The 13,877-nt window shown below is 41.1% G+C and overlaps 1 protein-coding gene across 1 annotated transcript in view; it reads right to left on the bottom strand.

Moving 5' to 3' along the window:
* Positions 1-6,041, bottom strand: part of RNGTT (RNA guanylyltransferase and 5'-phosphatase) — a 385,215-nt gene extending 379,174 nt beyond the window's left edge. Inside the window, exon 1 of the mRNA XM_006870664.1 lies at positions 5,978-6,041. Coding sequence (XP_006870726.1) covers positions 5,978-6,041 — 64 coding nt within the window. The remainder of the gene's footprint in view (positions 1-5,977) is intronic.
* Positions 6,042-13,877: the final 7,836 nt, after the last annotated feature.

Below are 13,877 nucleotides of genomic sequence, written 5' to 3'. Positions count from 1 at the left end.
CCCTGGTATCAGGAGAGGAACAATTGCTGTTTCAGGCACCATCTCTTGTCTTCATTAGTCCCAGCAAACTAAACCTACTACATCTAGTCTTTGGATATTATTAGTTTCCATCCTAGCAAGGAATTCTTCAATCAAATCCAATGTGGCTTCTGATCCCCTCAGTACCATTGAAAGTGTTCATCAGGGTCAACAACTTCCATGTTGCTACCAACTTCCCTAGGATCTTACTCATTATCTCAGCAGCATTTAACATATCTGACAACTCCTTCCTTGAAGAGCTTCTTGGCTACCAAAACTGGTCATAAAACATCTGGGAAACAACCTGCTCTTGCTCTTCCATAGCAACCTCAGAGATCACATGTTTAAAAGGACAGCATCCTAAAATGAAAAGAGCACAGAGAGTCACCATTTGGAGAAGAGAGTTGTTCAGATTAATAAGGGCATACATTAATATGAAGTATAAAATTTGGGGAGTTGTTAAGAGAAACTAGCATTGTTTATCATGACTAATCAAATACTATGTCTTTAAATATTGCCTTTATGCTGTCTCTTTATGCTGATGACTCTCAAATGTATGTGTCCAACTTCAAACTTCTCTGAATCTCAAATCATATATCCAACTGTCAACTCAGTATCTCTATTTAAGCAACAGGATCTCCACCAAACTGCTTCGCCCCCACTAAACTCTAATGATACTGTTTCATAAACCAGAAACTTAAGACCTAATTTTTACTCTTTCCATTATTCTGCATGGAACAAGTTCTATCCATTCTCCTTTTTAAATACGGTGGTCGTGGTGGTTGTGGGCCAACAAGTCAGTTCCAACTCACAGCTACCCTGTACAGGGTTTCTGAGGCTGTAAATCTTTACGGGAGAAGAAAGCCTCACATTTTTCTCCCGAGGAGCAGCTGATAGATTCGACCTGCTGACCTTGTGGTTAGCGGCACAGAAGCTAAGTGATTTTATGTTGTAATAGTCATCTACTATTAATAAATTAGAATTTCTTTCTTCAAAGCGTTCACCTGGAATCTATTACTCGGAAAAAGGAGACTTCTTCAAAAATAAACTTTAGTTCTACTTCCACGAGCTCTCCTGATTAAAAGTCTGGTTTAATGAGTGATGGTGACCCATTAACGGGCAGATTACCTATAATCAGTACCATCTATGGACTCCTGATGTGGCACTGTAGAATCAGCACTGGACTATGAACCACAAGGTCAGCAGTTCAAACCCACCAACTGCTCCTCAGAAACCCTATATAGAGTTGCTATGAGTCAGAACTGACTCAACAGCACTTTAACAACAACATCTATGGGAGGCGCTGTGGAGTCCTGGTGTGTTGCTACAGAATACACAGTGAACCATGAGGTCAGTTTGAACCGATTCAATGGCACTTCACAACATATTCTAATTCTAGATAATTATGAACTTCTAGCACAAACATGCAATCTAGTTCTTCCAACGAGAAAATTTAAGCAGTCATAATGTACATTCCTCAATACACAAAATATCAAAGAAATTCTATAATAAGTACAAATTACTTTTATGATTGAAAAAAAAAACTGAGAAAGAAAACAGGTGGCGGTGTTAGGTGACACTGAGTCAATTTCAAGTCATAGTGGCCCTCTGTAAAGACTACTGCCAAGTCCTCACCACCATCACAAACGGTTACTATGTCAAACCCATTGTTGCAGCCACTGTGTCCAACCATCTTATTTACTATGGCACACCTCAGTCTAAAGCATGACCTACCATTTCAGAGATCTCTTTTACAGCGGATTTGCCCGCTGCTTTTTCCATGACCATTGATTGTAAATCCAAGTAGAATGAAATTCTTGTCAACGTCAATCTCTTCTCCATTTATCATGATGTTGCTTACTGATCCAGATGTGAGAATTTCTACCTTCTTTATGTTGATATGTAATCCATATTGAAGATTGTAGTCTTTGATCTTCATCGGAAGGTGTATCAAGTCCTCTTTGCTTTCAGCAAGCAAGGTTGTGTCATCTGCAGATGCTGTTCTTGTTATGTGCCATAGAGTTGGTTCCGACTCATAGTGACCCTGTACAGGGTTTCCGAGGCTGTAAATCTTTAAGGGAGCAGAAATCCTCATCTTTCTCCCAAGGAATAGCTGGTAGTTTCAAGCTGCTGACCTTGCGGTTCGCAGCCCGATTCGTAACCACTACAATAGCAGAGCTCATAGTAGGTGGTTAATGAGTCTTCCTCCAATCCTGATGCTGCCTTCTTCCTCATATAGTCCCACCTTCTAGGATTATTTGCTTATTTGCTCAGCATACAGACTGAATAAGTACGCTGAAAGTATACAAACCTGATACCCAAACCTATCCTCTTGTTCTGTTCAAATGACTGCCTCTTGATCTACATACAAGTTCTGTATGAGCACAATTAAGTGTTCTGAAATTCCCTTTCTCTGCAATGTTATTTATAATTTGTTATGATCAACACAGTCAAATTTTCTATGCATAGTCAACATAACACAGGTACATATCTTTCTGGTATTCTCTGCTTTAAGCCAAGATCCATATGACATCATCAATGATAGCCCTCATTCTGCATCTTCTTTTGATTCCACCTTGAATTTCTGGCAGTTCTTTGTCTAAGTACTTCTCAACCAATTTTTTAATTATCTGCAGCAAATTTTTACTTATGTGTGATATTAATGATACTGTTCAATAATTTCTGCATCCAGTTAGATCATCTTCCTTTGGAATGGGCACAAATAAGTAAATATGAAAGGCAGGAAATGAAAATGTGTGTAAAATTCTTTATTTTTCACTACAGCTTGCAAGAATGTTGCTAGTATATCCTGTTCTACTACACATCACAAAAGAAGTTATACAAATAACAAAGTACACAGAAAGTAATCAACATCATTATTCAAACCACAATAAGATACAACTACACACCTATTGCTCTGTGAGTGCCTCAGAATCAGTTCGGACTCACAGCAAACCTATTAAGGTTTTCAAAGCTGTAAATCTTTGCAGGAGAAAACAGCCTCAGTTGGTGGGTTCGAACCACCAGGCCTGTGGTTCATAGTTCAGTGTTTATCTTACAGAGCCACTGTACTCCAAACACACCTAGTAACATGGCTAGAATTAAAAAGACTATTGGAAACGATGTGGAGTAAATGGAACTCTCACAAATTGATGGTGGGAATATAAAATATTACCAGAAAAGACTTTGTCAGTTTATTAAAACATTCAGCAGACATCTACCGTGATCACCACTCTTCTAGAGAGAGATTCAGTCATGAGAAAACTAAAGCATACAAAAACTTGTACATGACGTTCATAGCAGCTTTATTTGTAACAGGCAAACTCTGGAAATTCAAGTGTCCTGCTCAACAGATAAATTGTAGTATATCCTGCAATGGAATACTACTCAATAATAAAAATTACTACTTTTTAAAAAACACTCCCACTCTTCCTCCCACATTCATTCACCTTGCTCTATCCATAGATAGAAACCCTATATAGGGTCACTATGAGACAGAACAGATTCGACAACACTTAACAACAATAATCCTTTAGCCCGTGAATCACTCTCCCTTCCCTCCCATTCCTGGTAATCATCAAAGAATGTTTCTTTCAGCGTGAAAACCTTTTCTTGACAATAGCAGTCTCATTTAATATTTGTCCTTTTGTGCTTGACTAATTTCATTCAGCATAATGTCCTGTAGGTTCATCCATGTTATGAGGTGTATCCCAGATCCTTTATTCTTGAATGTTGCATAGCATTCCATTATGTGTATGTACCAAAGTTTGTTTATTCATTCTTTCATTAATAGGCATTTAGACTGATTCCGTCTATTTGCTGTTGTAAATAGTGATACGAAGACAGTGAGTGGCTCTTATTTCTCTAGGATAAATACCAAGTCGAGGGATTGCTGGGTCTTACGGTATTTCTGTTTCCAACTTTTTGAGGAAGTCCACACCATTTTCAGAGGCTGCATCATTTTACAGTTCCTCCAGCAGTGTATGAGGATTCCAGTTCTAAAAGTGAATGACTATTGATACATGCAATAACATGAATCTCAAAATACATATACTTAATGAAAGAACCAAGAATCTTTCACCTAAAAGAGTATACAGGCAGCCCTCACATAGCACAAGTACTATTCCTAAGTCTGTCTTTAAGAAGACTATCTACATAATCATAAGTTAAGTGTGGTTCATATCTACCGTCTTTAAGTCAAATGTTTGTCTTAGAATACAGTGTGAAGGGGTTTCAAAAAGTTTGTGGATAATGAAATTTAGAGATAATGGAATTTTCCCACTAACTTTTGTAAATCCCCTCACAGACAGTGTACCCTTCTATGCATAAATATCTTTTCAAAAAACATATCCAGATACACTAAAATATCTTACAATAAAACATTTTTATGCCTGTAGCTAAAAAAAAATCCAAATGTTATTACAAACCATTGTATGTACCTTGAATTTTTTTTAATATAATAGGCTTTCTGGGAGTTGGTACATAAACGACATGTTGTACATAGGAGTTTGATTCATAAGGGAGTTCAAAAAGTTCATGGAAAATTTCCAGTATCTTTTTATTCTGTTTTCCACTAACTTTCTGAATCTCCCTTGAACAAACAAATACTCTGACATTGGTAACTCAGGGACTACTACCTGTATATTATCTACTTTCATTTACTTTTTAAATTCTAGAAAATGTGGTGCTAGGGAATAATGCGCTGGACCACAAAGTCAGTTTGAGCTGCAATGTCGGCGGTTGAAACCCACAGTCGCTCCTCAGAAACCTCATGCAGGGTTGCTATGAGTCGGAACCAACTCAACGGAACTTAACATTCTATAAAGACAAGAAACAGATGGTGGCTTCCTGAGGAAGGCTTAGAAATGGAAGTAAACTTTGATCGGTGATTTCATAGAATGCGAACCCAATATAATCAAGCCAGTTGCCTTCAAGTGGACCCCATGTAAAACGGCATAGAACTACTCTACACAGTTTTCTTGGCTGTAATCTTTACAGAGCTCTGGTAATGTAGTAGTTACGAATCAGGCTGCTAACCTCAAGGTGGGCAGTTTGAAACTACTAGCCATTCCACGGGAGAAAGATGAGGCGTTCTGCTCCCGTAAAGATTTACAGCCTTGGAAACCCTGTACAGGGTCGCTATGAGTCAGAACCGACTCCACGATACTAAACAACAACAACAATCTTTACAGTAGCAGATCACTAGGCTTTTCTTCTCTGGAGGTGCTGGGTAGGTTCCAACCACCAACCTCTAGGTGAGATGTTATGTTGTTAAGATGCTGCGGAGTTGACTCAGCTCATAGCAACTTTGTATAGGGTTCCCGAGCAGCGGCTGGTGGGTTTGAACCGCCCACCTTGCAGTTTATAGTCCAGTGCTTATCCTACAGTGCCACAGTAGTTGAGTGCAAACAGCTTGCACCACCCAGGAAACATACAAAGACACATACATACATTCAAAATTCATGAAACTATACACTTGAAACGTAAAGCTTATTGTATGTGACATTCAATAAAGGTTAGAAATCCACAAGAAACTCTAGTACCCTAGTCTCATTCACGCCCCATAATCCCGCTGGGAACCTTCCCCTCCACTTTCTGTTAGTCCTCCTGCAACTCAACACTGACACCGTCCCCTTCCAAGAATTCTGAAAGATTCACAAACTTCTGTCTGAGCTTCAAAGTACTGTATATTTCTGGGTCCTCGGCTTCTGCCCACACAAACCTTCTGTCTACCTTCGCGATCACAATATTTAGTCTTACAGGCTAGTGACAAGTGTCCCCACCCACCGACCAACCCTCTCCTGTCCTGGTTCCCACGTATCCACAGTGCTTCATCCGACTGAGCACATCTCCATCCCGAAATACCACTAACGGGCTCGGAACCACCAAAAGCTGCGCCCTTCAGACGGCCCACTCCAGAGCTAACCAAGTGATTCAGACTCCCTCCCGCCCGGGTTACCTGCCACCGGCTGGCCACGCCGCGGACAGTTCAGCCACCGCGGCGGGATCTTGTTATGAGCCATGTCTTGGGGCCGCGGGGCCGCGGAGAGCCGCCCCCCCTACAGCAACGCTTGCCGTGCCTCCGCGGCTGCTGCCCCGCGTGGTCCGCTCCGCCTCGAAGGCCCGAGGCACCAGAATCCAGCCGGGGTCCGAATCTTAGCAGCTCCTCCACGGGTAACGTCAGGGTCAGCGCGCCACTTTCACTCAGACTCAACTCCGCCGCTCCAGGAGTGCCCACAATGCACTGCAACTTCCGCCCTCAAGACCCCGCCCCCTTCTTTTCGAGGTCAGAGGGGAAGAAGGGAAACTCCGCGGAGGGAAAGGAAAGCGTTAAGGCCACGGCGAATAGGAGGGGCGAGTCTTCCCTCGTCCCGCCGGGCGGATATCCCGAAGCGCGCTTTAGGATGCTTTTGCGCAGATGCAAAACCGGTATTTCTTTTCTTTTCCCAGCCCGACTATCAAGATAAAGCACCGAAAGTGGAAGAAAATTAAGCCTCTTTCCACTCGTAACCTACCCTGCCGCTTTCATGAAGACGCTTGCCTTTGTAATGAAAGGGTGTTCCCACCGCTACACTCAGGACGTTCGTCATCCCTTTTTAAGATTGGCGCCATGGCTGGATCTGAGTTTGATAAGGGTTTAGGGAATGGTTTCTCTGATGCATCAGGGAAACAAATTTTAGAAAAATTCTAAGAGCAAGGGATCGGAGGACCAGAAGTGGGTAAAATATGTCTTGGAGGGTACTTCTGAGGATTCATGCATGAATTCAAAATGATTTCAAAGCATTTTGGGAGTTTTGTTTGTATATTTCTGCATCAAAGTTCAAACATAACTTGGGAATCTTAGAGAGCTCGTGTCTCAGAAAGTTACTAGCTAATGCATTTGAGTAATGGTGTTGGAGAAGAATATTAGAAATACCATGGACTGCTAGAAAGAACAAAGAAATCTGTTATGGAACAAGTATACCCAGAATGCTTCTTGGAAGCCAGGATAGCGAAATTTCGTCTCTCGTACACCGGACTTACTGTCAGGAGGGACTAGTCCCTGAAGAAGGACATCATGCTAGGTAAAGTGAAGGGCCAGTGAAAAAGAGCAAGAACCCCAATGAGATGGCAACAACAATGGGATCAAGTTTAAAAACGAATGTGATGGTGACGCAGGACCCCACAGTTCTTTTTTGCATAGGGTTTCTATGAGTTGGAATTGATGATAGGCTACGGAACCACAGTATCTAATTGGCAAAGGCAAAATTTCAGAGTGGGATACCGCTTACTCGTGGGTGTTTTCCATTTCCTTTTCAATAGTCTTTCCTTTCATATTAAGCAGGAGTGCTTGGAACCATGTTATAAATGTCACCCCATAATAAGACTTCTTTAGTTAACAGATTGGATTCCTTAAAATATTAATACAAAGCTGGATGTGCAAATTAGTTATAAGGTGGTGGTTGTTATGTGCCGTGGAGTCAATTCCGACTCATACTGACCCTGTACAGGATTTCCGAGGCTGTAAATCTTTACGGGAGCAGAAAGCCTCATCTTTCTCCCGCGGAACAGCTGGTAGTTTCGAACTGTTGATCCTGTGGCTCGCTGCCTGATTCATAACCACTGTGCTACCAGAGCTCCTTCAATCATAAGGTAGCAGTTTGAATTTCAGTACCAATTGAAACTTCAGGAATGCACGGCTTTGGAGAATATATTTTGACAGGTATAGGACTTACTGGGCAGGTCTATCTCTAAAAGCCTCTTGGTAGGAGTGGACATTCTCCCATAAATATGGTCCAAAGCATATGTCTCTAAAGCAACCAGAATTTCAGATCAGACTCCTGGTCTACCCTGATGTTGCACATGCTAAGACTTTTTAGTGAAAGTGCCACTGTTTCCTGACAACACCCAGTTTCCTTGCAGTCTGCCCAAATAACACCCAATTCCTTTCTCTTCGAGCAGGATAAAGTGGATAACATGCTCAGCATGGTGAAATATTTGGTTTTCCAACTCTCCTCCATGGATGGGAAAGCGAGCCTGGTTCTAGGAGAGTATCTTACATTCCCCTAGGAGACCAGGGAGCTCAGACCTAGGCCTACAGAGTTCCCACGAGATTTCCTACCACCAGGCAGTGAGCAGTTAGTTCTGTTGGCTGTAAGGCAACAGTGTGTGCTCAGTTTTTACTCTCAATTTGGTGGGCCCTCTGACTTCCCTTTCCCACAGTAGAGGATAAGATTGTTGTTAAGTGCCATCAAACTCATAAGTACCCTGTATGGGGTTTCCAAGGCTTTAAATCTTCATGGGAGCAGAAAGCCTCATCTTTCTCCCAAAAATGTTAGGATAGAAGAGTAGAATCCAAGTGAATGGACAATCTCTCCTCCCATACCAGGAATCCCTCGCAGTGTTGGGATTTCTGCTATTTGGTAAGAGAGAAAACAGTTACCCACAAAGTAACCAATGTGTCTAAGAGCGGCATAGAAGGAAATCTCATGAGCAAACTCAAATTCACCCTCTTTCTTCTGCCAACCACTCTGAACCTATGGGAATTCAGTCCGCTGGAGCATCCTTTCCATCTGGTCTCCTCAGATGCTCCAGCTACTCCCACAGTCATCAGTGATTTGTAAAGACCAAAGTTCATGTCTTCACATCAATTTCCATACACAATGAGGTCTTGAAATAAAATTACTCCATTTCTAAGGGTGCAGACATATACACAGGTCTAATTCATCAGCCACAAATCTATTGCACCTCTTGGCTGCTAACTGACAGGCTGGTGGTCTATTTTTGACAAATCAGCCATTGAAACAGTGCAGCCTGTGGTGCACCATATACTCAAACACATGAATACCCTGAGTCAGAATGGACTTGACAGCAACTGGTTTTTTTGTTTAGTTTTATTTTCTATAAATCAACTAAATCTTGATTATGAGCTTTTTTCCTGCTAACTTCTGGTATAGTGCTATAGGATAAGCACTGGACTACAAGCCACAAGGTCAGAGGTTAAAACCCAACAGCCACTCTTTGGAAACCCTATACAGGGTCACTATGAGTTGCTATGAGTCAGAACAAATTCAGTGGCACTTAACCACAACAATGACTAAGTAGGAAATTCCAGCTCTGACATTCTTGGGAATTCTTGCCGTACTTCTAGTCCTAGTATTATATCTTGGTTTTAGGAACTCAGACAACACATTTCCAAGTATGGGGTGAAGGGAAAGGTTGGAATATTGGCATTGGCCATCTGCTAACACAGCTTAGGTCAGAATCCTTGCCATGGTCCCCATCAAGTCCAGCAGCTCTCGACTGCTTGTCAACCACACTGTGAGAAAAGGACATCTTTTGTGAAGCTGGGAATCCTGTTCCTCATATCTTCTCTTTCTGGGCACACCTACAGTCATTCTTCTCCAAGGTGCTATAGGGGGAGCAGGACCTGGATTCAGGAACTCTAGAGTCTCAAGCAATAGTCAATACTTTCTTCCACTAAGCAGACGATTCCAATAGAAGGATTAAATGAGTGTAGGTGACTAGACACTTTTGTCAGAAATTAATTTTTTAAGGCTTGACAGAATGAACATACCAAATGAGGGAAGCATCGAAGATGACTCCAATCTTTTTGTCCCAAATACAAAACTCTTTGACTTCTGACCAGCTCTAAGAATCCTGAGACTGTTGTTTTAAATATAATGAACAGCATCCAAAAGATATTTATTGAATCATTTCCCTAAACTGTGAGGAGTTGGATGTATTTTCATTAAAAGACTAGATGCCCCATAATTTTTCCAAAAATAAAAACTTATTTCCAAAAATAAGGGAACTAAGTACAGACACTACTCATTACCAGTAACTATTGTCATCTTGTGGCGTCTGCCTTATAGTGACTCTATAGTACAGAATAGAACTGCCCTGTAAAGTGACCAAGGCTGTAAATCTTTACTGAAGCAGATTGCCTCACCTTATATGTACAGGGCAGCTGGTGGGTTCAAACCTCGAACATTTTGGTTAGTGACTAAACACTTTAACCACTATACTACCAGTGTTCCTCATACAGACAGTCCAAACCAAAAACCAAAACTGCTGCCGTAGAGTCAAATCTGACTCATAGCAACCTTATAGGACAGAGAAAAACTGCTCCGTAGGGTTTCTGAGTCTGTAAATCTTTATATAAGCAGATTGCTCATCTTTCTTGCACGGTGGGTTGAAATGCCTGCCTTTCAGTGAACAGCCCTATATTTAAACCACTGCGCCATCAGGGCTCCTATCCAAAACCCACTGACGTTTGATTAAATAATTATAATCCCGATATCTCACACTAGATGGCGCTAAAAACCAAGTAATCCAATTTATTGCTTTTCCGTAGCCTATGTAGTCAGTCAAGTTATAGATTCCTCCTATCTGTGTGCTTATTCCAAAGGTTAAAGGAACCCTGGTAGCGCAGTCCTTATGTGCTCGGCTGCTAACCAAAAGGTCTGCGGTTCAAATCTACCAGCTACTATGCTGAAAAGATAAGTGGCAGTCAGCTTCTGTAAAGATTTAAAGCCTTGGAAAGCGATGGGGCAGATTACTCTGTTCTATGGTCGGTAGCTGTGATTCAGAACTAGTACCAGCATTCCAATTCCAAAGGTTGAATTTGGCCCAGTTTACCAAATTCATAACAATGGAGGTCAGCCCAATTTACCAAATGATTAAATAATAGTGTGACTTTGTTGTTAAGAGTCAATTCTGACTCACAGTAACCCCTGTACAGGGTTTCCGAGGAGCAGCTGGCGAGCTTGAACCGCTGACCTTACAGTTCCAAGAGACTTTACAGTCCAGTGCATTTACCGACAGCGCCACACCAGGACTCCAGTAGTGTGACTGTTGGTGTTAAGTGCTGTCCAGTCGGTTCCCACCCTTGTGGTTGAAACGAATTTTGCAGTACAGTGCAATAACCCACAGGACCACACCAGGACAAGCAGGGGGTATTTGTTATGCAGCTTATATAAATTTCTGCATTGGAAAGTACTAAAGATTAAAATGCAAACAAAAACTGCTTTCTAAACATTACTGTCAAGGTATGAAGATTTTCAGAAACATAAAAGAACTATGCCTCTGTGTGTTGATAGAAAAAAATGAATCATACTACTGTTTAAATTAGGAGTCCTGGTGTGGCGCTGTGGGTTAATAGCGCCAGATTGCAAAGCCGTTTGAACTGTAAGGTCGGTGGTTCAAGCTCACCAGCTGCTCCTCGGAAACCCTATACAGGGTCGCTATGGGTGGGAACCGACTCGACGGCACTTCACAACAACAACTGTTTAAATTAAGGCAATTATTAAACATTGTCTTTTCATTTCAGAATAATAGAATTTTACATATGAATTGTGCCTTACCATAACAGTGTTCAGACAAAGATTATATTATTTCAGTGCATCCTTAACATTTCTATAAATTGAGCACTGCTATCATCTCCATTTATGGATAAGGAAACTGAGACTCAGAAGTTCATAAACATTCCAAGAACCTTGCACCCAGAAAGTGAAAGAACCAGAGCTATGTGAGATACTGGAAAGAACCAGCAGAGCAGGAAACCTTTGTTCTAACCCAAGCTCGGCCATCCATGCATATTAGACCTAAAGGGAAAAAATCACACACACACCCCACCAACCTCACGTCCGTATTTGAAAAGTGACTTTTGTTGTTGTTGTCAGGTGCCATTGAGTCGGAACCAACTCATAGTGACCCCATGCACAGCAGAACGAAACAATGTCCGATCCTGGGCCAACCTCACTACTGCTGCCACACTTGATGCATCAATGATGCCACCTGGCTGATCCATTTCGTTGGGGGTCTTCCTCTTTTTCTCTGACCCTCCACCTTACCCAGCATGACATCCTTCTCCAGCAACTGTTCTCTCCGGACAATATGTCCAAAGTATGAGAGACGAAGCCTAGCCATCTTGGGCTCCAAGGAGCACTCTGGCTGCACTTCTTCCAAAACAGATCTATTGATTCTTTTGGCAGTCCATGACACTTTCAGTATTCTCCTCCAACACCACAACTCAAAGGCATCAACTCTCTACGATCTTCCTCATTCACTGTCCAGCTTTCGCATCCATATAACATATGGATTGCATCTCAATGTCAAGAAAACAAAAATCCTCACCACTGGACCAATAAACAACATTTTTATCAATGGAGAAAAGATTGAAGTTGTCAAGGACTTCATTCTTCTTGGATCAACTATCAACACTCAGGGAAGCAGCAGTCAAGAGATCAGACAACATATTGCATTGGGCAAATCTGCTGCACAGGAACTTTTTAAAGTATTGAGGAGCAGAGATGTCAGCTTGAGGACTAAGGTGCACCTGACCCAAGCCATGGTATTTTCAATAACCTCACATGGATGCGAAAGCTGGACAGTAAAAAGTGACTAGGTGATCCCTAAGGAAGTGTGTCTCAAATTTAAATGCATATAGTCACCTGGGATGTTACTACAATGCATATTCTGATTGTGTAGGTCTGAGGTGGGATAAGATTCTACATTCCTAACAAGCTCCCCGGACTGCTTACTAAAGAATCAGTTGCCTTCCTAATGTGAGAGAGTAAAAACCAATATCTGCAAGAAGTAATGTAATATCATCCCCAAACTAAAACGTGGGCACACGGTTTATGTGCCAGTGCTTAACAGTTTGAAATATTCACTGGTAGCTGCCTCTTTGAAAGCAGAACTTTGTTGCTTGGAATTATATTTGACATCATTTTCTATGTCTAGATTAACTGGAGTTTATTGGAGTACTGGTATGGTGCTGTGGGTTAATGCACTGGACTGCAAGGTTGATTTGAACTGCAAGGTCCATGATGCAAGCTCACCAGCTGCTCCTCAGAAACCCTATACAGCGTCGGTATGAATCAGAATCAACTCTGCGGCACTTAACAATAACATCAGATCTTATTTGGGAATTAAACTTACTTAACAACAAAAGAAACATTTCAGTCATCAGTCACTAGTATATATTAATCTTTAACTTCTTGGACCAATTGCTTTTGATTCCTGAGCACAGCTAGCGTATCAGAGGGAACCACTCCAGATTTCCTATGTGCCATCTGATGTGGACCTGATGCTTTATGTCTTTGCAACATAAAACAGTAATTTTTACCTAATTATGTGCTTATGCAAGCATCATGTTTCCCAAGCATTTAACCCCTACATTTCTCAACCCTTTCCATACCAGAACATTCTTTTCTTTCTTTACAGTTTTCACTTACTTGCTAGGAAACTATAAAGTATTTCAAATCAATTTGTCTGAGAAACTTTGCATTCCCTCTGTAATAGTTGAAAATTTACAAAAGACCTTTTACCTATATGAACTCACTTGATGTGTAGAACAACTCAGTAAATTGCATAGGGAAGATATCATTTTCCCCAATATTCATTCTTTTCTCTCTCTCTTTCTCTTCTCAATCTGCATATGACTGTGAGCAGAGTGTTCATCTTGTTTAGAAAGAAAGAGAAAAGTAAGATCAGTTTCAGCATCACTTTATTAGGAGAAACAAGTCCTAAAATTGAGACAGGTTCGTGGATAGGGAAAACCTTACATTTCTAGTGACAAATTTCAATACTTCAGGTTTTGGTTTCACGGGACTGTAACCTCAAAGGTCATTGCCTCATTTGTAGAATGGATATTTTAAATTGGGTACTAGTTTTAGACTATAGTAAAGGGCAGTTGAGTCTAGTCCATTTATTCTATTTAAATTTCTACTGAATGCTCAATGTGTGTAAAGTATTCCATCAGATGCAAAAATTAAAGCATACTCTTGAGCCATTAAAATGCTTATTATTTAATTGGGAGGGTAGTTATTTCAATTACTTATACATCAATTCATTTAAAAATATGATCTACACCA

The sequence above is a fragment of the Chrysochloris asiatica genome, unplaced genomic scaffold (genome assembly GCF_000296735.1).
Source record: "Chrysochloris asiatica unplaced genomic scaffold, ChrAsi1.0 scaffold00146, whole genome shotgun sequence".
Taxonomy (NCBI): Eukaryota; Metazoa; Chordata; class Mammalia; order Afrosoricida; family Chrysochloridae; genus Chrysochloris; species Chrysochloris asiatica.
Note: the sequence above shows the minus strand (reverse complement) of the source record. Positions and strands in the feature narration are given on the sequence as shown.